Consider the following 24307-nt stretch of genomic DNA (forward strand, 5'->3'; position numbering starts at 1 on the left):
CTCCGATAGTCAATCCAGTAAGCGTACCTAAGCTGGTGATATTTGGTTGAGCAGCCGTCGCTAGCGTTCCATTGATGTTTCCACTCACGGTGAGCGACGAGAGTGTCCCTACACTAGTTACGTTGGTCTGAGCAGCAGTTGCCAATGTACCAGATATGTTTCCACTCACGGTGAGGGACGATAGCGTGCCTAAGCTAGTAATATTAGGCTGAGCCGCTGTCTGCAGCGTGCCAGTAATCGACGTTGCCTTCCAACTACTAATAGTAGCAATTTCACCTGATGCACCAAGTACCAGAGCTTTGTTGATAGCGGCAGTACCTGGAGTAATATCAGCTACATACGTTGGTACGCCTGAAACGGAAGCACCATTAACAGTAGGCTACTACAGCGTAGTCCTCCAAGACCGCTGATGTTCCCACCACTTCCAGGGACAAGCGCTACACCAGGTGATGCTACGCCTTGAGAGACACCAGTAATGTACGTCAAGCGATAGTCATACTTATTCAGATAAAGAGTCTGAGCATAGTCATACGTTAGAAACCCGCTGGCATCCAATTGGAGAAAGAATGCCGGATTATAAATCGGCGATGTGAATATCGGGCTAGGATAAGAAAAACCTGAACTCATCTTTGTTTGATCCTATATAGTTTAGACGATAATCATGAGCGGTATTCCAGATTTCGGAGCTTCAATCCCTAAAAAATTCAAAAGCGCCTCTATGGGTGATATTCCAGCACTTGACATCAAAGCGCTGTTTAGAATGGTGGTTCTGGGGCCATCGTTCTCAGGGAAGAACAAATTATGTATGTTCATCCTCAAGCATTCTCCTCACGTATTTGCTCATCTAACGATCATCGCTCGTAATCCTCACCAGGAGTTACACCAGGAGTTATATTCGTGATAAGCTTGATGGCTTTATCACATTCACCGACCCTGACTCGCCTCCGAGTGTTGAACGGGTACGTCATACACCAATTAATTCCAATAAGTCTGAGCTCGTCATCATCGATGACTACAGCAACGATAAGCTTCTTCAGAAGAATTTGTTCTCACATTACTTCACTAGAGGGCGCCACTTCAAGCTATCAACCATCTTCTTAAGCCACAGCTACTTCGCAACGGACAAGATGATCAGATTGAACTCAGAGTACGTAGCGATCCTGAAAGCTAATTCTAAGCGAGACCTCCAGATGGTTGTGAAAGATTTTAATATCAAGGGAGTAGATGAGCGTTCAATCGTCTATTATCACAACAAATCCACGGAGCGAAAGGGCCAAATGCTCTTCATTGATTCGGTCAAGGGTCAGATCAGGTATAACTTCGATAGACCGATTCGTATCGAGGACTAATTCCAATTTATCAAACAAAAATATGCCTACAAACATATAATCAATATGTCCAGCTTTATCAAACTCGACAGCACCAATCTGGTACAAGATGGAACCAATTCAACCTGGAAATACTCCTTTCCCGGATCGGCGGCTGACCTCCGCGATGTAGTATGTGCCATTCAATCGATTTCGATTTGCATTGAATCAATGTTATACTCGATGTATGACAGCGAGTATAACATTGATTCAATGCAATTTCAGAACACAACGTTCAAAATTGAAGTACCTACCGCTGCAACTACATCCACAATCAGTGTATCCCTCCCTGATAGTATTTATTCGTATGACGATATCAACCGAAGCATTCAGACTGCTCTTGTCAATGCTGGGGCGTATCTAATCGATCCGTCGGGGGATAACGTATTCTATATCAAAATGAGTGCTAACAGTGTCTATTACGCTTCTCAGCTTGATTTCTCGCCTACGCCTACAACTCTACCAACTACCGGTGGAACATGGACCAGACCTACCTCCGGTTTATACTCCTCTGGTGGTACTGGATTGCCGACTACTACCCGCGTTCCTCGACTGATCATCGATAATGCTGAATTCGGTAAAGTTGTTGGTCTCACAGCGGGTACATACCCCTCCACATCAGCTACTGTTGCAAGTGCTCAGCTATCGAACATCATTCCTCAGATTCACCCGACCAGTTCCTACATCGTTCGTTGCGATCTGATCAAAAACGAATACGTGGCTTCTGGTGATATTGTCAGTGCTTTTGATAGAGGTGATGCCGCTATTGGAAAGGTCATTTCATACAAACCGAGCCAGTATGCGTGGATGAACTGTCATAATGGCGCTCGAGCTAGTATTACACTCAGTATCTATAAACAAAATGATAAAAAAGTGATTTTCAGAGATACGTCGGTATCCATCATGCTTCTGATTCGTCCAAAAAAAGACATCCGGAGTATTTTTTTAGGGCGGCTACAACGTAAACGAACCACCAGTCTTACGACGTGCCCTGAGCGCAGCCATCTTAGCCTTCATCTCTGGCGAACCCTTCGCTGGACGTTTCTTTGCTACGCCTACACCATAGCGGCGACGAACCTCCTTTCGCACAGATCTGATTAGATCCTCATGTTCCGGCTTGGTAGCTTTTGATAGTACGAACTTCTCACCAGCATCGATCGCGTCGGTGATGACCCCCTTGCGCTTCGTGTATGCAAGAGCATTCTTTGCAGCCTTCTTTACGTCAGCCATTGATACGCGACCTCCTTCCTTGTCGCTATCGGAATCATAAATACCAATGCCGGTTAGGGACTTGATTGCAGCTCTGGCTGGAACAGCAGCCGTTGGCTGACCAGCATAAGTAGCTAAAGCAGGAACCGCCGCATCAACGGCTCTGGATAGTAGACCTGAATCCTTAGCAAATTTGTATGCAGACTTGATCCCTCCCCATACTTTGGACCAGATAGAGCCTCCTTGAGCCTTTTGGTAGCCCTTCTTCACTTCGTGCTTGGTAATGTCGAGTCTGACACCGCGTCCAGCTTTACGAGCCTTGAGCGCCTTTTCAAACGAAGCAGGGTGGAGATGGATGACTGAACCACTACCCTTTAGTTCGCTTGAGGTTAGGCTGAGCTTACCTGTCTTGAAAGCTTTGGTAAGCTTCCGCGCAGGAATATCACTAGAGATTGTTAATTCTCGATACATGATTACTATATACGTTGAATTAAATTTATTCCAGAATTGTCAAATTTAGATCTTTCATTGTTTTGAATACATCTGGCTTACGGTATTGCTTCGAATATACAGAATGGTCCACAGTAGTCTCCATAGGTTCCTTGGTATTGCTTGGTGTTGTATCGATCGATACCATACTTCTTTGGTGGTCCTTCCCCCATACTATCGAAGAATTCACCATTATGAACCGCCGTCCAGTGTCCTACCTCAAGATTAGGAGGGCGAAGTAGAATCCGAAATGACCCTTTCTTGGGGAGATGGGACTTTATCTCATTTGATTCGAATATATTATCGAGTTGAACGTTCATTTTCTCAGCGAGTTCGATGAGATCATGATCTGAGGTGATTGGCTTGATGAGGTGCGACATAATATTTAATTTTATCAAACTATATTAGGATCCATATAGATTCAACGATGAGCGAAACTCAACTATCCGATCAGTACTTTTACCATAGCTCGCTTAAGAGCTACCCGGAGATCAAGGTATCTTCGAGCAAGCGTGTACCGCACGTCATTGACCTAAATCAGGGTTCGTACCAGAATGGTGTCATCACTATCGATGCTACGGCTCAGCTTAACGGTTCCGAGGGCTTCGCAAGCCTTCGTGATGCCTACATTACGCTTCCCTACAAGGTCTCAATGAAGAATGGTGGCACTGCTCAAACTGTCGCTGCCAATCGTCTATGTGCTACTCTAAAATGCCGAAAATAGGAACGTTATTGATAGTCTGAGTCTGGAACTCAACGGAAAGACTATCGTCTCTATGGCTGACTACAAGCTCTTTTGGAACAACGTTCGTGCTCAGACTGGCTACAGCCCTAAGTACATTGAAAAGCACGGAGCTGAATCGTTCTTGTACCCTGACGCTGCTCAGTCGGTATCATACAGTTCTGGATCCGCATCTACCAGTGGTGATGGATATTCAAACACCATGGCATTCTCGTCTTCCTTTGCTGTCTCGGCTCCTCCTGGTGGTGCAACTATTCCTAATGATGGTTTCGTTAAGCGCCTTCTATCGAATCCTCCTACGGCTGGCGCTGACTTCTCCAGCTCTTGGCCGTCGGTAGGTGGTGCTGCTGCATCGACTACCATTTCTAACCAGACCTCGCGTGGAGCTTTCGTACCTGGTGGTACTGCTGCTAACGCAATCATGGGAACGTGGAACTACATGCTTAAGATTAAGCTCACCGATCTGCATCCTATCTTCCGTGAGCTTGACTTGATGGCTAACCCTCAAATTCGCCTGCGTTTCCGTGTGAATCAGGGAACGTCTGTAGTCGCGGTAGATGCTTCAAAGGGTATGTCGCTAACCTCTACTACTCTATCGTCTGGTAATAGTTGTCCAGTCATGATTGCCGCTTCTGCTACCGGTAATCCGATGAATGGTGTGCTTGCCGCATCTGCTGGCTTTAGTGTTGCTTGGGGAGCGGTTGTAAATGCTCTTGAACCTACCATCGATGGTACATACATGCCTTTTACTACTGCTCGTTTGTATGTCCCTTTCGTTCATCTTGAGAACCCTCAAGCTATTATCTCTAAGCCGGTTAAGAAGGTTCGCTACAATGATTGCAACGCACAGTGGTTTTACCAGCGTGCTGGTATTGGTAAGTCCTCGACTCAACTAAATGCTTCTTTCGATTTACAGCTGTCGGCAAGTGTTAAAAACGCGAAATATGTTGTGCTTTTACCATTCGCGGAACAGACAAACAATTTTGCTTCTGCTACTGTTCAGCAGTTCCAGAGCCCCTTCGATAGCTCTCCATACACGCTTCAGCCCGGGTCGTCGATTCGCAACTTTAACGTTCGTATGGCTCGACTCAGGTGTTCGATATCAGTCATGACTATGATTTCCACCACTTTACCAACGAAATTGCTAAGATTTCAGCGATTAACGGAGATCTAACCCCTGAGATCGTAAATGGTCTACTTGACTATCAGACGTGGTCGCTCACAAACCGCATGCTTATTGCCGATGTCAGTCGCCTGACTGAGCGCGATGTACCTCAGGCTATTCAGATCCAGGGTACGAACGCCGGATGCCAAGGTGTGAATATGCTGATCCTCGTAATTAGCGAACAGGAACTAACGTTCGATAGACTAACCGGAGAGGTTCTAGACTTCACTACAGCGTAAGTAAAAAAAGAGATATTTTTAGTTCAGTTCCTTGAGTAGCTTTGGACACTTGTCAATCCCGAATTGACTTTTTCTTAGCCAATCGAGATAGCCTGGATCCAATTTACTGATCTGCTGTAAAGATTTGCCTCGATACTTACCCCACGTCATCATATAGGAGTTATCGTTATTTAGGAATCTTGAGTGAAGAAAGATTTTCATTTTCTCGCTAATGTTGAGACTAGGTTGGTTGTGAATCCAACGACAGTATCCAGGATCATTCTTGAATACATCCTCAATGGATTGACCTTTGTATTTTCCGAAAGATAGTTCGATCGTCATGTTCTATGTGTGGGTATCTATATACATAGCCTCTTAATTTTTTTGAAAAAAAATTAATTCTGAAAATGACGCCGTAATGTGCCAGTAATTATTGGGAGTTTCATCTTACCCTCGCATGTGCGACTACAGGGTCGCGCGTCTGGTCGCTGGCTAACGGACGCCTCTTCGAGCTCTGAGGTGGTTGAGAGGTCGTGTAGGTAAAACGGACGACTATCCACAAAGATCGTTCTACCACCGTTCTCGGAGGTAAATTACGGTAAGAAATTATGAAAATAAAAAACTGCCGGCGTAATGTGCCGCGACCCACAACTCGGAGTGTAGCTCCGGCGGGAAGGATAAATGGAGTGCGCTCTCGCTCCTCCACTACTCGGTGATGACTCGCCCTTCGTATACACGGCCACTTCTTCACTACTCTTGGCCTGACCACGGGTAAACGCACGCTACGATACTAGCAGGCGCGTCCACCGACAGTCATAATCCTACCAACAGGTTTATCCAATTGCTACGGGAACGGCTTTTCCTCTTAACCACTCAAGGAAGACGTCCGGGCTATCGGTGAGGCAGCTGTGGTGTAGTGATTTGGCGGTAAACGAGAATCGAGCTGACGACCAAGCTTCAGTGGTGACCCGAGTCGTCGGGACATGTACAGCAATGTTCGACGGATGCTGATTGGCCATTCTGGACCGGTGCCGAAGACTCGTCGACACCCAAGTTCGACACCCAGGACTTCAAGTACGATCCGAACTTACAGGAACTTTGACCCGAGATCCGCACTTAAGACGACCGTTCGATCCCCGGCGACTGCTCCAAGTCTTCATCGTCCAATAGAGTCATCGAGAGGCCTCTTGAGGCGTCGAGGAGGCTCTGAAGGGTCGGTAGTTACTTGGGAAGATCCAAAACGGACGCGTTTTCACGGACCACCCTCGTGTGGCCATTCCGTGATGCGATCGTCGTTGTGTGTCCTCTCGGCGGCAGAGTTTGAGACAAAGGTGAAGGCCGACGAGTACGCCGAACTGTATAATGTCACAGTGAAGACGTCGCCCATGGTGAAGTCCGTGCCGTCGCAGCTTCAAGCAGTACTTGACGGGTTCGCAGATGTCTTTCCGTCAGAGTTGCCGCCTGGATTGTAACAAGTTGCCGTTGCAGCAGAGACTTGCGGCACGCTCTCACACGCAATATAAACCTCGCAGGCCCTCAGGAACCGCTCAATCGAGCACGAAGTTGTCTTGAAACCAGGTGCGACGCCCAGCAACCGCGCCCCCTTCCGTCTCTCGAAGGTTGAGCAGGAGGCATTGGACATCTTTGTGGCAGAGCTGCTGAAGAAGAACTGGATCGAAGTGTCGGACTCTCCATGGGTATCAAACATCTTTGGCGTGCCCAAAAAGGATCCCGCGACTGGCAAATTACCATCACGCTTGGAGTGGCGTTCTCTTCGCCACTGTTCTAGTGGTTCTTGTCGCCAGCCTTCTCGTCACCAACGCATTCCTGGCCGCACTTCTTTCGGTTCCTCTACTCGCCTGAGCTCGAAGCAGCTCGGAATTGAATGTACTAGAAAATCTCACCTCCAACTCCGTGTCCAGGTCAGCGCAATGCAGAACGTGGTGGGTGGTAGGAAATGAGCAATGCACACACTCTCCCGCTGGCAAGAAGTGCAGCGTGCGCTCCCACCCGTCGACGAAAACGACCTCAATCTTGACCAGTGTCGCGTTCAGCTTTGTGCGCTGTAAGACGCACCCGTACTCGGGCAGCCACGGATCGTACCAGACGTCGCCCCGTGCGTGTCTCCCTCCCGATGCTGACAGGCGTCGGGCCACTCGTTGGAGAATCTCAACCTCGTGCGCAGCAAAGTAGGAGGCCGGGACGACCCAGTCGTCTGCAAGGGGCTCGACACGGCCGCACTTGAGCTCAGCAACGCCCGTCACCTCCAAGTCGGTCACAAAAGCAGCACATCACTTGGCCAGAGCAACGCACAGCGCCGCGTCTTGGCGGGAGCTGGGGGCTTTGTGCTTGAAGCGAAACACCTCGTGCAGCAACTCGTCGTCGTTCATCTCTCTCTCCGACTGCGTCTCGACCGAGGAGTGCGCGATCCAAAGTAGAACGGAGTGTGCCAACCACTCGCTGCGCAGGTCTTGCAGCGTTGTTTTCTTTTCCAGTTGAGACGGCCCAAGCCCAACGGCTGCATCGTGACGAACCGCCGTTAGGTCCTCGGAGATTTCTCGATCGCTCTCCGAGTTTCAACTGCTGCAGTCGCCGCCGTCAGCAGACGACGGTCAGGCGGCCGTTGGCGTTCACGCAGCGGTGCAGGGCCGCGTGGTGAGGGACAGGGAGCAGCCCACAAAACCAACGCCTGCATCAGATGCACGGGGGTGCAGCAGCAGCAGCCCAACGAAGACGGCGCAAGAAGAAGAATGATGGTCCAGAGCAAGTTGAAGTGATGGATCTAACCAATCAGAATGATCCTTTTGGCAGGAACGAGAAACCATTGGTCAAAACTTGCCCCACATGCCCCCCTTCGTTTATTTTTGATCGAAACGTGAAGATGGCACCAGGTGAGTGAGTGAGGGAGGGAGATCCATCCACCTATCCATCCATCCGCTGCCGCTATGAGGAGGGGTGTTAATCCTATCGTGTATCGCTGCGGTCTGCTGTGCTGCTGCTGCCACAGGAGGCCGCGTGCGCAAGGAGCTGGAGGAGTGCCAGAAGGACTCGCACCTATCGGGCGTCACGGCTGTACCCGTCAACGCCGCGTCGCTCTCGGAGCTGCGAGGTGCGGCCCAGCACCATCCTTACAGTATCACTCTCACTCTGCTCTGCTTACTGCTGTACTTATGCACTGCTGCCGCTTACGCAGGCACGATCCAGGGCCCGGAGGCGACGCCGTACGAGGGCGGCCACTTTGAGCTCGAGATCGTCATCCCTCCCAAGTACCAATACACACGATGCGATGTCGGGGACTTCAAGTCTCCAGATACTAACGAAGTATTATTAACTGCTATGCTATTGCTACTGCTGCTGCTACATGGGGGCAGATACCCGTTCGAGCCGCCGCAGATGCGCTTCATCACCAAGATCTGGCACCCCAACATCTCGTCGCAGACGGGGGCCATCTGCCTGGACATCCTCAAGGATGCGTGGTCGCCGGCGCTGACCATCAAGACGGCGCTGCTGTCCATCCAGGCGCTGCTCTCGGCGGCGGAGCCCACGGACCCGCAGGACGCAGAGGTGGCCAAGATGTACCTGCACGACCACGAGCAGTTCCTGAGCACGGCGCGCTTCTGGACCGAGAGCTACGCCAGGCAGACGGACACAGGGGACGATGCCGCGCTCTCCAGGCTCATTGACATGGGCTTCCCCGCGGTGCGGTCTATATGCCGATGCTCTTGTGCTGTGCTTGGTTGCAGCCAGCAGGATTCTCATTGTTATGTGGTGTTGTGCGCAGGACAAGGCGAAGGCTGCGCTGCTGGCAGCTAACGGCGACGAGAACGCTGCGATTGAGAAATTGGTCAGCAGCATGTAGCTCCGTTTTCTAGCCGACATCTGCCCTCGTGCGGAGGTGCGGCTCGCGGAATGTACAAATTACTAGCTTGCCTATGACGCGTTGTGTTGCACTGTGCTCTACTAATGTCTACGCGCAGGGACTTATTTTCTCTTGGGTTTGGATTTCACTTGCGTCGTGCGGATTGCCGTCTGGGTTAACACCTTTTGATGTGTCTGGAGGCGAGGGGCGAGAGAGAGAGCACTTTGTGAGCTCGATATGAAGCACTGTAAGCACCCTTCAATCACTTCATGAGTGCACGCATTTCAATCACTGGCTTCACTCCCAGAGACCCCGAGCACAACTAAGCGCAATGTCTTCTCCAACTTCTCAATTCGCTATCTCGAGCACAAGTGGGCCGAGGAAAGCGACTAAAGGAAGGAAACAAGAAACGGAGAGGAAGAGCCAAATGGACGACGAACACCTGAACGCGGTATTTCGCTTCAAGCACAAGGCGCCCAGTGATCGTCAGGACGCGGCGTTGAGCTGGACTTTGATGGAGCGCTTCGATACTTTCGTGAACACTCTCGAGGCGACCGAGCTTGGCAACCTCAGCTGTGGTCGCTTGGACCCGCTCGCGGACGATCGAGTCGTCCCTGCTGCGGCCTTTAGCCGTCATGAGCTTGAAGTGCTGAAGGAAGAGGTCTGTCGATGTCTCGCAGCTTCACCGACGGAGAGCCATCGGCGGGGAGATGTGTGGTACGATCCGTGGCTGCCCATGTACGGCTGTGCCATCCAACGAACCAAGCTGAGTTCTACTCGGGTGAAGCTGGAGATTGGTTTTGTCGACGGATGGGAGCGCGCTCTGCACTTCTTGCCCACCGGAGAGTGCATCCACAGCTCCGTTCCTAAGACGCATCGCACTTTGCACGGTGAAGAGCTGGACACGCAGTTGGAGGAGAAATTCGCGAAAACGTTCGCGTTCGAGCTGCAGGAAGCTCAAAAGCGCTCGAAGTCGGGACGGAGCGCGGCAACAAATGAGTTGGGACACCAGAAGACGCCGCAGTTCATTGCTGCGGTGGTGCATCGCTCCGTTGCATTGGTCACCGGCCGAGGAGATGAGAGTTCTTTTGCTCCCAACGGTGGCACTACGGACGTGGGGCAGCACACAGGCGGCCGACCTCGTGACACTTGCTGGGCGCTTGTCAAGGCCGCGATCGAGAGGAACCTGTGCTGTGGGAGGGGGTTATTTCGCAAGACTTTGACGTTGTTCAAGCTGAGTTTGATCCAGTCCGAGATTGCCAGAGCTGAAGATGTCTTCTCTACGGACTCGATCGATGTCAAGCGTGGCTGCGACTTGGTGGACGACTTGTTCTTCATGCTGCAAGTCGTTGTTCAGCACGTCATCGAGCTGTTGGGAGACGGCTACGATGTCGCGTCACTTCAAGAGCAGTGCGCTGACTCGAGAGCTAGCATTGATGGGTTTGTGGGCGCCTTAAACCTCCAGACGGCTAAGCAGTATGTGCTGCCGGAGTTTACCGCCTTGCAGCAGCTCAACGGATTGAGCTGTGGTGTCGAGATTTTGTCGCCGAAACGTGATAACGAGTCAAGCAGCAGCGAAAGTATCGAGGACTGTCGACGCCGTGCACTGGTGAACCTGAAGCCATGCCAATTCGTTGGCGGAGCTTCCTGCAGTCTCGATAATTTGCTCCTCTGGGTGAGATCCGACAACGCCGCTCCCCAGTCGTACAAGCGCATTTTGACGCTTCGCACAATCGAGGCGTTCCTGTTTGCGAGGTCGCCTGCATTGGTCGACGGCGGGAATGTTCAACAAGCAGAGGATGGCGACGAGCTCTTCGTAGCGAACATGCAGTCGCTCGTCACTCACTACCAGAAAATCGCAGATGAGTGGCGCCAACATCCCCAGCGGACGTCCGTTCTGAGCGCGGAGCAGCGCAGTCGCCAACTGTTGATGTGGATCGCGTTCTGCCTCGTTCACCAGAAATGTCTGCACGAATTCCCGCTGTGCTCCGAGTATAACATCGCTTTGGAATGGAAGGACCTGAAGGTCGCTGTCCTGAGCGATCGGGCAGCGGTGGAAGCTCTTCAGCGTGTGGCGCAGTACGTTCGTGGGTGGAATTTAAAGACTGGAGGGGCTCGGCTGTTCCATTTGACGGACCAAGAGCCTACCTTTTCCTTTGCGTGGAAGTTTGCCGAAGGTAATCCCAGCATGGAAGAGCGCTACAATCAGGAAGTCGAGGCGTGGAAGGCGCATGTGCAGAGTGAGTGGAGTGAAATCGAGGCGAAGAAGGAAAGGGTGGACAACCTCCGTGCCGATAAGACGCGTCTGAACGAGGACCTACGCTCGCACCACAACGATCTAGCGCTTGAAGAGGGTCGGCTTCTGTTGGCGTACCCAAGTTCGCTACCGACAGAGCCCTCTCAAGTCGCAACTGCAAGGTGACATCCAGAGGCTCACCACCTCGCTCCAGCAAACGGAGGCAACGCTACAACGGACCATTGCTATACCTCATTACCTGGTCCGGCCGCTTCCACCAGCGAAGGAAGACGCGTGCAAGATTCTGTTTATGCTGACGATGCCACGCGATCTCAAGATTTTGGGCAACTTGTGTCTAACTGCCCAGCGATCCCTAGCACCACCCAGGCCGACCGCTGAGATAAAGGAGTTACCAAAGGTGAGCTCCACTACATGGCAACAATTCCACCGCCAGCGTACACAGTCCCAAGCCTTTCCGGATGACAAGGTGTTCACTGCGAGCCCACGTAAAATTCAACCTTCCAAGCTCCTATGGCCCCAGAACGGTTGACGCCGTGTCGAACCTGAACCAATACGAGTCGGAATGTGTCTGGAATCCGACCTTGCGTGGCACTGCGTGGATATGGCGGGACGAATCTGGAGACGGTGTGAATCCCTTCGCTGCTACGCCGACGAGCGTGGTGAACAGCTTTATTGAGAAATTGTCTGAGCCTTACTCGTGGATGAATGCCTGGCCCGGTGGAAACGACACTCGAGGGAATCTGGTGTATGTGAACCTGCACCTACTGAGGTATTGTGAAGCTTTCGAAAAGTCCTCGTTCATCGCTTTTGGGTCTCTGCGAGCGTACCCAAACCAGCAGTATCGGAAGCTACTGATGGCGTTGCTTAACGACGTCTTTCTGTGGTCGAACGCTAGCGTCGGAACAATCGGTCGGCAGTCGCTTTACTAAGTCGGGGACCTCACAGATGAGCCCCAGCCGCAGATACTTGGGAAAACGGATATGCATCACGATTCGAGAGCGTTTTGCTCCGTATTCGAACAGGCTGCCAACAGGTTAAAGCATACCCCACGCAGTTTCGAGAGCGTACCTCTTCTCAGCGAGTTGGCGGGATATGCACTCCAGTTCTCCAACGATGCTCTACCCATCGTGAAGACTTTCGCAGGAATGGCAAGGCGCTGGGCGGCAGGTGCGCAAGAAGGCAACGAGAAGGAATCGGACTTGAATCGAATTGCTGAGGCTCGGCAAAAGGAGTGCGTGCTGTATGGCTACGCGCTCCTGGCGTACTCATTGGGGCCATGGGACGATGAAGCGGCTCGAGAGGTGTGCGAGTTGATTGTTTGTTTCCGCAAGTCTTTTTTCCTGTGCGCAAGCATCGACGAGGCGGCTACGACAGACATACTTCGAGTGGAAAGCAGAGTGACTGAGATGATGGCGCGTCGAATTGAGGAGTTGATTGCCTACGTGGAAAGGAGCGACGTAGATGAAGTTCTGACTGGTTTGGTTCGCCTCGTGAGCGAGGCGTGTCCGTCAGGGCTGAAGGCTTTGAAACCCTCCACGCTCACTACGCTATCAACCTGTTCACAGGGATAGTTCTGACCGATGGGAATCCTCGTGGAGGGCTTCCTACCGATATTAGAGAGCACGTGCGCTTCTTAGAGCTGTTCGGACCGCGCAATTTTGGGGTGGTTTCAGCTGAAGGCGCGCTTCGAACTTCGCGCGCTTACTGTGGTCGGTTATATGACTTCGCCCTTCATGGTGGTACGGAGCTCTTCGTCCAGGAGCTTACAGCAGACCCCCAAGTGGCAGGAAAGATCTCGAGTACTCTGCAGTTGTGCTCGGCCAGCTGGATTGAAGCGTTAAGTGAGCGATTTCCAGCCAGACCGCGTGAACTGTATTCGCAATGGTACTGGGTTCAGCGGAAGTGCGTGCTTTTCAGACCCAAGCAGGCCCAGTGCCGTGATGTGTATTTTGTGGCTACATTCAATGATACTGGCGCGTTACAGTGCTACCAAGTGCCGTTGAGCGACACCACGCTCTCGTACGAATCAATTCTGGCCAACCTTGACGGCTACGATCGGGTCGTTATGAAAGAAGAATCCCTTCTCAGCGTATTGAAAGTGTTAGCAACATTCGAGGATGAAGAGTTCCTGCACCCGCTCAAGTCGTCCAACGGTGTGCTGAAGGTCGAACTTCCAAGATTCAAGCTGAGCTTTTGTCTGAATGAGGAGATGGAGCTTGAGTCCGTGGAGCACAAGGGGTACAAGTTGGCGACAAGCCAGCAGTTCGATGACTTCCTACACCGATTCAGCCGGTATCTGGTGCTCGAGCTGCAAGCCAAATCCGACACGTCACGGCCGGAGGTGCGCATGCTGCTACCGTTGGGCCCCGTGGTTGACGCTTCTGGAGGAATGGTTGATATCAGTGTTCCCAGTGAAGTAGACGGCCTTGTTAGTGTGGTTTGCTACGACGTTCACCGCCGCCTGAGGACGTTTGAAACCGAGACGATTGGCGCGAGACTGCAGTTGGCCGCGGTTTGTGTTCGAGCTGGGACGAATGTACCGAGCAAGCGGCTGCAGATGACGGGAGCTGAGGCAGCGCTGCAAATGCTACGAGGCTGTCGCTCCAGCCAGCCATTTTCAGGCTTTGAGAGGGAAACTTTGGAAACTATTAGCAAGCTGAGCTACCGGGAGCCTGCGGTGAAGATGTTGGCTGAAGCGTTGGTGGCAAGTGCTAACAATTTATCATTTCTCTTTGATGCTGGAGATGAGGCAGAGACCAAAAGCAGTCCTCACGAGAAATCAGAATACGCGGACATGTGTGTATCCCCACTTCAACGCAATCCGCTGCGCACCCAGCTACGAAGCGCAGAGGAGGTCATTCTTGGACACGTTCAACGCTCGCTAGTTGCTGCTTCTTCTCGTGACGAGGTGTCGGTAAGCTCTCCTCCTGGTGTTGAGAGCTTCGTGAAGACCACTGAAATCGAGCTTGGGCGCTTTCTAAGCTCTGCGCCAGCACCAAAGTCAACCGCTCAACTCCAGATAAAACAGGGTGCAGCGAAGGGAATGATCAAAGAAATGCTCGACGAGTTGCGGATTAGTTGGGACTGCCACCACTCGCAGCCTCAAGCAGCGCTGAACGTGGCTGATCAAGCATTTGACGACTCTACTCGATGATGTTTCGTCCCGTCGTGCTGAGATGGAAGCGTACCTGTGGAATGTGTTTGCCGCCGCGACAAGCAGCAAGCGCGATCGTCTTCTCGCCCTAATCAACTTTGTGCCGGTGCTGACCGTGAGCGACATTGTCCGGTGCGCTTTCGACGACGAGACTCTGCGTGCACTGGCACCAAAGCTGAGCAAGGAATCAAGAGAGCGATTCGAGAAAGGGGTCCTGCAGTACATGGAGCTGTGCGTTCTGGAAGACAAGAGTGGAGAGGATCATCTGGAAAGCGAAACGTGGTGGCGAGTTGTCGGATGCTCAGTTGATTGAAGAACTCGTGAACGTTCGTCAGTGGGAATCGAGTGAGTTCCCGTACTGGCTGGCATTTGAGGTAGACGAGCGACTTCAGATTCGGCACGAGCAGTTTGTGGTCGCCCGCCACCTCATTGTTTCCTCCGCTGTCCGCTTACCAACTTTGGGGCCAATGGACTTCATTATCCGTAATGGTTGAGCTCGGACTCAGCTCCGAATGTAGTGCGGGAGCTGTGCCCCCAATGAAGGTCGAGCGTGGCCATTACGGTAAGGTCGAGACGGCCTGAGAACCGTGAATCATGTTGGACGCCAGGCTGGCCACAGACTCGCTGCATATGCGAGTGTAGATCTTGAATGTGTCGGACACCCACCGGCCGTGAAACTGGATGGTGAGGGCATCGACACCAGCCCGATACATGTGTGTGGCCCCGCCCGAATGAAGTGAGTGTGTGCTGAACTTGGAAGGGTCCTGGCCAATTGAGACCGCGCTGTGCGGACTGCGTTGGCTACTCCATTGGCGGATACCTCGCCGAGGCGGCCGTCTCCGTTCTCGTAGCCTGCAATCGGCACATAACTGGGTAATGATCCATGGGCCTTGAGCATCAACAGAGCGCCTAAAACAGGGCACAGATACTTGTGGCCGGAGCGCCGCAGCATTCGTAGAGGAGGAGACCCTCGCTGGTTCGTTTTTGAGCCTCTCAGTCTCACGTGGACTGAAGCTGCTTGGATGGGGTCTAAGGTCGGCACGTCGCCGGCGTCGAGCACCGCTACATCGAACGCCCGGATTGCAAACCAGCGGAATCGACCAGTGCTCACAGACACGATCTCTGACCGGCGGAAGAGGAAGAAGAACGACATACACAGTGCCCCCCAGAGCCTGATCCGCAGGGTTCCGGAGGTTCAGGCGTGTAAAGCAGGCTTCTAGAAGACGGATGGACACTGGGGCCTTGCGCTGGGGAGGTGTATCAAGCCGGCTTATGCCCTTGAGAAGCATGCGAATCTGTGGATGGTCGTAGTGGAAGGTACGCCCCGTTGCGAGGAAGAAATGCCGCACACCCATAAGATACCCATTTATCGTTGAGCTTGAAATTGCACGACCCGACCCAAAGCCATGCTGAAAGCCATGTAAAACAAAATCCGAGATGTGCTGTAGCTGACGAGCAGGTTCGACGTTGTCCATCCAAGGGTTGATGTCGCGTTGGGTGGTCCACTGCCGCCATTTCAAATGGGCCTTCGAGTATTTGTGGAGGGTAGTATCTGCCACCGAATGCTCGCGCAGATATCGAGCCAAATCTTCGTCAGGCCGAGGCTGCTGATATCTGGTGTCACCTGCATCCAGTCACGTGTAAGGTTAGCAAATCGGTTAGCGTGATGTCGATCCGGGAGACGGGAGCCAGCATCAGCGATCACGTTGTCCGCGCCCGCGATGTGAGATGAAGAAATCGAAAGCCGTAAATGGTTTCCCAGTATTCGAGTAAGCGTATCACAAGTTGGGCGCGGGGATTCGTAGAACTCATTTTGTTCTGCCATGATACCGCCGAGGTGTTATCAATACGAAAGTGAACATGCACCATAAGGTTCGATGCCGTCGCGAAGTTTCGCCATGACGCCGCCCACGTGTAGACCGCCATAGCGCACGACAAGAGTTCGCGATAATTGATGTCAAAATTGTTGTTTACTCCCGACCGGAATTCTCAAATGAGTCAGCTCTGCATCTGACAATGAATAAGTTAAGGCGCACTTGCGGGCCCGATCGAGGGCACAAATTCCCGCATCAGATGCATCCATCTCCACAACGATGTGAGGGGGTGGAGAGGCCCTGAAGTAAGACAAAGGGACTCCGTTCATCACGGGCAGCTTTAGAATTATATACCACCACACCAGATCCTGTTTCATATCGTCCGTGATTTTGATGAGGTGGCACCGGTGGAGGCGACCCTCTTGGGCCCGGAGCCGCTGTAGGAACGGCCGAGCCGCACGGACACAGGTAGCAACATGACGTAGGCAGCCCATGAGAGATCGGAACTTGGAGCGTGCCAGAGCCTTTGCGTGAAAGGCCTTCGATACCCATTGCTGTGCTTTTAGGATTTTGGGGGCTGGCATAGACACCGTAGAATTTGTGGTATCGAAAACCAAGCCAAGTGCCTTCTGCCGCGTACTCCAACCAGTAAACTTCTCATCGTTTATGGCGTCCACTCCCAGGACCGTCATCATTGCGTGCCGGAGAGATAGCTCCGTGTCTTGGCAGTTGGAACCGATGTCTGCAGCCACACACATGTGATCGTCGACCCAATGGTAGTTAAAGAATCCATCTGGGTAGCACTCGTTTCCTGTACGGCCGTGTAAGAAAGCAACAGCCCGACCCGCAACACCGTAGAACGCAGGAGAACCCGTCCAGCCAAAACAAGCAGACAAGTCAATCACCAGGGCGTTGTCTTCGGGAATTGTTCCTGCGAACAGCCGGGTGCATGAGCTATGTATTCCCAGATTCCGAAACGCGGAGGCAACATCACCCAGCAATAACTTAATGTCTGCGGATGGGAACTTCTCGGCCTGGTGTAGAATCTCTCGTGCAATGCGTTCAACGGGTTCGTATTCTGTGTTTGGAATTGATGTCGTATCGGTGGTCGAGTTGACCGATTCTCCGTCGGGGTGTGATAGATCATGGATAACCCTGCCGGAGGTAGATGGGTCGCCTTCACCTTTATCCACTACGCCAAAAGGCGAGAGAAAGATGTCGATCCATAACTTTAGAATATCCAGGTCCAGAACAATGCATCGCCCCAAATCTTGCTCTTTGCGAATATTTTTCTGCAGCACGTTAAGTCGCCGTCAAGCGGATGGGTGGTTCTGAGGCGGGTGTGCCTGGCGGGGTAGCGGTTTGGTGAGGCGTACCTGGATACCGTTATTCGCGATATTCAATAGCTGAGGGATATCCTTGAATTCCGAGCAGTTTGCCGTGAGTTGACCCGGAATTATGGTCTTGTTAGGTCGGTAGTCATCGCTCGTCTGGCCGCGTAACAGCTCCACGAATCGAGGGAGGGAAATACCAGTCTTACGAACGAACTCCGACATCGCTTGTTGAAGGGGGCGATTGAGCTGGTAAGTGGGGGAATCGTCAGGGCCGGTGGCGATAGGGTACGGGTCCGTCGGAAAGTTAAGCCCAGGCGGCGGTGAGGGTCTTAGTACGAGTGTCCGAGCACAGACGCTGATGTCTGCGGCCAGCATCATGGAAAGCGGCAGACTCCGCCGGAGTTGGCGCGCGCCGTCGAGTTGGATCCCGGTGGAAATCTCCATCTGGAGGACGCGCAGATTTTGACGGCATCGAGTGACCAATAGTTGTTGTTGCGGTCGGTACCCGCGCCGAAGGCAGACCTTCTGAGGCGTAGCCGTCAGAGAGGCCAGTCGACGGAGACGGTTGGATAGCGTGGGCTGATCCAGAGCAAGACGCTAGCGCCGATTGTGCTAGGTGGTTGCCGCTGACTGAAGCGTAGCTGTCAGTAAGGGCTGTACGTGCATGTGGTAATGATGGCTCGAAGCTAGGAGAGTCAACGGGTTGCACGCGTTTATTTGCGTTACTACTCTCAAGGTTGAAAGACCGAAGCGCGTTTGAGCCAATGGCGCCTCGGCAGCTTCAGCCGCGCTGGGGTCCGTAATGGGACCGTTTGTTGCCACCATATAAGCGATTAATGCAGGATTGGACTTCGCGGGGCAGAGGCGAGTCCCAGACGTGAGTGCGCTTCGAGTACGCGCACCGATCGACCGTGCCCCCGTGACACATCGATCCCCCAAAGAAACGTAAGCATGGTTCCGTTCCATCAGGACGGCGTGGGACTTGCCTGCGGATGTGCTCTGGAATCGGGTTGTAGGAGTTTGCTTAGGATCTGCGGTTGCCATCGGATGGGGCGTGGGCGCTGGAGGCCGTGGCCGATCGAGTATGAGCCGTAGCGGCAGCGGGCAGGCATGCAACCTGGCTGGCCTGGATGTTTTCGAGAGCCAAGATCCAACTGAGTGACTCCGAGCTAATCTTGTGAACTTCACCCCAATAATCACGCCACCACAGTTGTCTGACACAAAGTGAATCAATCGTGAAATCAGCACATTCAGGTAGTCGAACCACAACTTGTTGCCGAAGCTCTTCAAACCGTATAGTGCTGATAGAATGTCGTCATATGACGTGCACTCGGGTGGGGTAGGAGGGGGTGTCGTCTTGTTACTAAAATCCATCGTAAAACCAGAGTCATCAGACGTGTGTGCCAGGAGATCGTTTTCCAACAGCGGCATAAATGCATGAGAGATAATCCACGAGAGCCAAGGCGAGCACTGCATAGAGCCATGAGAAGCGGCGGCGAGTCCTTGAAGAGCTTGCTAGCCAGTCCCCGGATCGACAAGATAAACTCCATTTGTGTCAACGACCTACCTAGTGCGCTAGTCAAAGCTGGGAACATCCTGCGCGAAATCAGCACATGAGACTGGGGGGGAACGTAGTCGCCTTTGGCGGAACGGCGTTGGTCTGGAAGGTTATCCAGTCGAAGCTCACGCAATTCGGGAGGCGGCAGTGGTGACGGGCCATGCGAGGATGGCAGTGTCCAACCGCCACTGGTGTATCCTGCAGTAGGAGCGATGAGCGGCGGTGGGGCTTGAGCGGACAAGCGGCCTTGCAAGTCAACTACCATAGATTGCAGCTGGAGAACCTGGGCTGAGAGTGCCTCCACAGTATTACCAGCAACTACCGGGCGCGCAGGCCCGCCAGTGTATCCATAGTGTGCCGTACTCGAAGTTATATTATTTTTTTATAAAATTTAATTTATTTTTATTTAAATTAAATTTTGCAGGTATTTTTTTAAAGAACCTACATTTAAAAGTATTTTATATCCTTTCTATTTCAATTTAAAATTAATTAATGAATATTTAAAAAAAATAAAAATCTAAACCATTTAAATGGTTTAAGTAAGGTTGGGCAGACGATTGGGCCGTCTGGGGGAGCTGACGTCGGGCCAAAAACTCTTCCAGGTCGAAATCCACGCGATCGTCATGTTCGCCCCACGTTCCAGGTGGAATCCGGTGCCCGTGGGCCGAAGAAAGTTCAGCAAAGAGGCGCTGGTCGCAGTAGACCCGCCGCGAGAGGACATAGCAGAATTCGTTGGAGAGGGCTGTGTTGTCGTTAAATCTACCACCGCTTACTGGTTGCTCGCACAGTTTGACGCACGCCCGCCTACGACTTCGCTCACCGACACTAGATTCGTACTGCCCTCCGTAGCCCGAGGCTGGGTGGACACAGACGGTGAGGTACCTGCAGGATAGTTCTCCTGATCACCTTCGGTCGTTGATGGTGGATCCGCCGCCAGCGTGACCGCCGAATGGACAGCGCTGCGGTTTGATGGTCGGCCGTCTTCCGAGCTTTGCGCTTGCCTGGGGCCTGGCGTCTCGGTGCCGGTTCTTGCCCCTTTGCGTTCGCTCCTGGAGACGACTGGGAAGCGACGACGAGCTCCGCTGGATCACCCGTGGGGCCGACCTCCACCGACGATCCTTCGCTCGGTGCCGTGCGACTAGCTGGGGGAACTGGGGCGTCGCTCGCTTTGCGCTTCTGGAGACGTTTGCTGGCTCGCGTGTACGGCGCACCACACGGCCGGTTGACGGCAGACTACGCTGCCCTTAAGACGGCGAAGGCCCCGCCGCGGCTGCCGCAGAGTCGCTAGAGGAGGTCCCAGGGGCGGATTCGCCTACGGAGCTAGCAGGGGCACCAGCTGTGTCGGCGCTGGCTGCGAGAGCGCGAGGGCGAGCAGGCGACGACTTGGACGCGCGGCGTGCCATAGCGGTTGGAGAAGAGGTGGTCGGTTTTTAGCACTCTTTGTCGGACTTGGAGAGAAGAGAACTGCCGAGCCTGAGGGGTCGTTCTTGTCGGGGGGGGGGGGGGGGGTCAGGCTGTTGGTTGCTCGCGCCTCGGAAACCACTATTCTCGTCTTTGCCGCGAATGTACCATCACCCCGGAACAGTTTGCCAGCTGAATATGGGCCGCGGAAAGACTCGCGTGATTCCGCCCATGCTGTTCCTGCATTTCACGCGAAGTCGAGATTCGCGCGTTGTGCGCGCGCACTTCTTAGGGCCTCTGTTGAGTGAGGCTCGGGCGCACATACACCGCTACTTATCGGCGTCGACCGCGTGCCTCCCCATGTTCGAGCAGCCATTCAACCGGAAAATCTGCGTCGATGTTCGTAAGCTCGAGCTGATCCGGGATGCAATTCAAGCGTTCTGATTATCTCGCTGACAAATTATCAGAAACACCTTGGAAAAACTGACAGTTTATGACAGCGTCGCTGCGCTGTCGTTAGGGGGCGCCTTTTCCGGTTCATTCACGTTCAACACGCTGCACTATCTAGCTCATGGACAAGTTGCTACGAAACGGAAAGCGCGTCGCTGGCCCGCCTGCCCCCGTTCAAGCTCCTAGGAAGGTCGGTCGGCCCAAGACGAACGCCCCTCGAACTTGCCGCTACTGTCCGCCGACAAATGGCAACATGCATCCCAGCACGCGGCCAGTGACATCGGGCACTGGTTGGAACGCACCACTGATGAGAGTTCTTCGGAGCTCGTGGCCGTCACACTTTAGGGGTGCCGGGATCGCCACTATGGCGCCTAGCTACAGGACGAGCGGAATGAGACGATCGTCGACAAGGTCGTAGGATGTCATTAGCCAAAGAAGTTAACAGGCAACAATATACCTCAATGCGAAACGAAACGAACTTGCCGCTACTGCAAGAGGACGTTAAAGACGCCGCAAGGGCTACGCAACCATTCATTTGGCTCACAAGAACCGCTGCGATAAACGGTCGGTCGCGGCTCGTGCTGAGGCACGTAAAATCGATCGCCGCCTAGCCAGCAAAGCGTACTACATCCGCAAAAGGGATGCGATCTCGCTCAGCGAGTGGCGCGAACGTATGCCACTAAGTCGTCTGCAAACTGCGCGCCGTGCTGCCTGGTTTGAAGCCAACCGCTAACTAGGTTAAGGATGATCTACTGAGAAGATTAAGTTCTTCTTATACACGCACGTGAGCCGGACTTACTAGTTCTCGTTATTAGCTTTCGTCTGCTTTCTCTACGGCTTCTCTACTGCTCGTCTATCTTCCTCTGTCCCTCTTGGTCTTTTTATCCTCTATCCTGGTGTCCATTGCATCACGAACTTGTAGCCATGCACTATCGCTTTAAGGTAATATTCAAAACATTATTGTTGATAAAATTATTAACTTGACGGTATTGCGGTATTTACTAATCGTTTTGGGATAGAATATGATCGTTTCTGGAATATTATTATCAAAACCTGACCATATATCATCGATTTTGGATGGATTATCATCGCTTCCTGATAAAATATTGTACTTCATCAAGAAAATTTACCAGAGCGAAATTTTGAAGTGAACCAAGTTTTATTAAGGAAACTCGCGCAGTCATAAACTAATGAGACTAACTCAGACACCAAAGGGAGGCATAATCTCACAGACTACAACAGTGTAATTGTAATCCAAACGTGATTCCTGCGCCAATACCAGCTTTTCCGCGGGGTCCGCTCTCGACATCTTCGTTCATTTTGCGCCACAATGTCTTCTTTGTAAGGGATCATTATCCGTACTGACCGTAAATACATGAAACATTTCCAAACTGACCGCAATAGCAACACATGGCCAACACTCATTGAAGTTGATCGGGGCTCCGCAACTGGGACGGGGCGCAAAAACTTCTGATCTAGGCAGTTAGATGGTTGAGGTCACTCGCTTTTTTGCGTTGCCGCCGCATCGAACCCAGTAAGTTGTTCATGCCTGGACGTCCTATCATTGCCTATCATGTTGAGGCCCGGCAGCATGTCGTCTAGCGTCTTAATGCTGGTGGGTATGGCTAGTCTCCTGGGATGCTGACCGTCGCGACGTCCGTGGTAAGTGCTTCGCTGAGCTAGATGCTTCAATCTTGCGACTCTATCTTCCTTATCTTACACAACTATTCGTTTGGTTTAGACGTTTCTCGTGGACCGCCTCCAGCTGAGATAATATGGCTGCATATCGTGCTCGACTCCAGCTGCCGGCGCTGAAGGACTCTATACCACGGTACACCTCAAGGCGATGCACCCGCTGCTGAGCTGAAGACAGTACGAGCTCAGGATATTTCTGCGAGTATGGTTGAGGTGTCTGACCTGTTTACTGTATCGATTTATGGTGTACGTATAGGTGTTGCTTGCGAGCAGGAGCATGCAACCTGATTCAGCACGCGTGCTGTTACTGGAGGTACGGTATTAAATTGTTTGATAACACAGCAGCAGTGGTGATCGGAAATGTCTACTAAATAGTATTGTTTGTGCATGTGTCTTGTAGACCTCGCGAATTTACTGAGGCTGCTGTGCGGGGCCGACTCAGACTCATGACCCGATTGGTCCTTGTTTGATCCGCATGTGGGGGGTGAGCGGTGTGGTAATAATACCCAGTGCCCCCAAACCCGGAGAGAGGGTCGAGGAAGGACATGATGGTGCCCCTGCAAGAAAATATTTCAATGCAAGGTATTGATGATATTGTAAATGTTGATTAGCTCTTTCTAATTCAACTTCGCATTGTATGCACTTCATGTATAGGTGATGCTTTCGCCCTCATTTCCGACTACCGTCTTGACTAGAAGCTGATCGCGTTGACAATATCTGGAATTTCTGCTTCACTTGAGACGTAGCCGTTCCGCATTTCGAGTATCCCCAGAGGACAAGTTCCTACGAGGTAGTTTCCTGGCTGGACATCAAACGATCTGAGAAATGATGGCAGCTTGTCGTAAGTGTCATCGGTGACTGCAGCTAACTTCTTCTTTGCAAGAGCGATGGCTTTGTACAACATTGCAGATCGATGGTCGACGTTTACGTTGTCTACGAGTTTTACGGACTCGGCCACCCGCTTGCGCGAGGTGCTCAGCCCTGGAACCATTGCCGACTGAAATCCGGGCATCTCCATCAACACCTTCGTCAAGCACTTGCCAATAGAGTCGCAACCAGGAGAGTGTTCAAGAAACAAGTCACTGACAAACCATGCCTTCTCCGGGCAAAAGTTATTTTTGTGTTTGGTGCTTTGATTCAGCTTTCGATTCAGACTTATTTGTCAGTGTAACATGCCAGTCACAAGCAGACTCGCTGAGGTGCATTCCCAAACCTTGTGGCCTGACGATACCGGCTGATGAATCGACGTTCTGATAGAATGCGTAGGCTTTCAAGAAATCCTTGGCGTCCTTCGCAGTGGAAAATATATCGTGCTGCTCAATTGTCTGCCTCCCGTACTTGGCCAGCAGGATTGCTTGGCCCCGTTCCATGACTGCCTGGAAGTGAGAATAGCAAAATGCCTGGGCGGTTGCATTCAACAAACTTGAGTTTTAATTAGAATATGTTTGTACAGCTTAGAATCGAGCTAAGCTCTGCAACTTGAGCTTTAATTAGAATATGTTTGTACGGCTTATATAATCGAGCTAAGCTCTGCAACTTCAATGAGTGTTGGCCATGTGTTGTTATTGCGGTCAGTTTGGAAATGTTTGATGTAT

At 52.2% G+C, this 24307-nt stretch overlaps 9 protein-coding genes across 9 annotated transcripts; 3 read left to right on the plus strand and 6 right to left on the minus strand.

The window, feature by feature from the left end:
* Positions 1-333: 333 nt before the first annotated feature.
* PHYSODRAFT_519678 (hypothetical protein) lies at positions 334-627 on the minus strand (the record flags this gene model as incomplete). Its single annotated transcript, XM_009535675.1, has 1 exon — positions 334-627. The coding sequence occupies one exon, from the start codon at positions 625-627 to the stop codon at positions 334-336; it is 294 nt and encodes a 97-aa protein (XP_009533970.1).
* Positions 628-1394: 767 nt separating this feature from the next.
* On the plus strand, positions 1395-2468 carry PHYSODRAFT_519298 (hypothetical protein; the record flags this gene model as incomplete). The annotated part of the gene is made up of 1 exon (XM_009535676.1): positions 1395-2468. One exon carries the CDS (start codon positions 1395-1397, stop codon positions 2466-2468), a length of 1074 nt encoding a protein of 357 aa, XP_009533971.1.
* A 656-nt stretch (positions 2469-3124) lies between these two features.
* Positions 3125-3466, minus strand: PHYSODRAFT_518342 (hypothetical protein; the record flags this gene model as incomplete). The annotated part of the gene is made up of 1 exon (XM_009535677.1): positions 3125-3466. A coding segment is annotated over one exon (342 nt), but the record flags the coding sequence as incomplete, so codon positions are not given.
* A 1763-nt stretch (positions 3467-5229) lies between these two features.
* On the minus strand, positions 5230-5532 carry PHYSODRAFT_518586 (hypothetical protein; the record flags this gene model as incomplete). Its single annotated transcript, XM_009535678.1, has 1 exon — positions 5230-5532. One exon carries the CDS (start codon positions 5530-5532, stop codon positions 5230-5232), a length of 303 nt encoding a protein of 100 aa, XP_009533973.1.
* Positions 5533-8190: 2658 nt separating this feature from the next.
* On the plus strand, positions 8191-9049 carry PHYSODRAFT_518543 (hypothetical protein; the record flags this gene model as incomplete). Its single annotated transcript, XM_009535679.1, has 4 exons — positions 8191-8299; positions 8384-8456; positions 8562-8889; positions 8972-9049. Coding segments are annotated over 4 exons (588 nt in total), but the record flags the coding sequence as incomplete, so codon positions are not given.
* Positions 9050-9380: 331 nt separating this feature from the next.
* Positions 9381-14460, plus strand: PHYSODRAFT_304802 (hypothetical protein; the record flags this gene model as incomplete). The annotated part of the gene is made up of 6 exons (XM_009535680.1): positions 9381-11403; positions 11429-11703; positions 11756-12215; positions 12252-12809; positions 12872-13142; positions 13596-14460. The coding sequence occupies 6 exons, from the start codon at positions 9381-9383 to the stop codon at positions 14458-14460; spliced, it is 4452 nt and encodes a 1483-aa protein (XP_009533975.1).
* A 2656-nt stretch (positions 14461-17116) lies between these two features.
* Positions 17117-17482, minus strand: PHYSODRAFT_380352 (hypothetical protein; the record flags this gene model as incomplete). The annotated part of the gene is made up of 1 exon (XM_009535681.1): positions 17117-17482. A coding segment is annotated over one exon (366 nt), but the record flags the coding sequence as incomplete, so codon positions are not given.
* Positions 17483-17587: 105 nt separating this feature from the next.
* On the minus strand, positions 17588-20569 carry PHYSODRAFT_337962 (hypothetical protein; the record flags this gene model as incomplete). The annotated part of the gene is made up of 4 exons (XM_009535682.1): positions 17588-18052; positions 18131-18187; positions 20049-20399; positions 20483-20569. 4 exons carry the CDS (start codon positions 20567-20569, stop codon positions 17588-17590), a joined length of 960 nt encoding a protein of 319 aa, XP_009533977.1.
* Positions 20570-23403: 2834 nt separating this feature from the next.
* PHYSODRAFT_304805 (hypothetical protein) lies at positions 23404-24082 on the minus strand (the record flags this gene model as incomplete). The annotated part of the gene is made up of 2 exons (XM_009535683.1): positions 23404-23853; positions 23885-24082. 2 exons carry the CDS (start codon positions 24080-24082, stop codon positions 23404-23406), a joined length of 648 nt encoding a protein of 215 aa, XP_009533978.1.
* Between the last annotated feature and the right edge of the window lie 225 nt (positions 24083-24307).

Source organism: Phytophthora sojae (genome assembly GCF_000149755.1).
Source record: "Phytophthora sojae unplaced genomic scaffold PHYSOscaffold_8, whole genome shotgun sequence".
Lineage (NCBI taxonomy): Eukaryota > Oomycota > Peronosporomycetes > Peronosporales > Peronosporaceae > Phytophthora > Phytophthora sojae.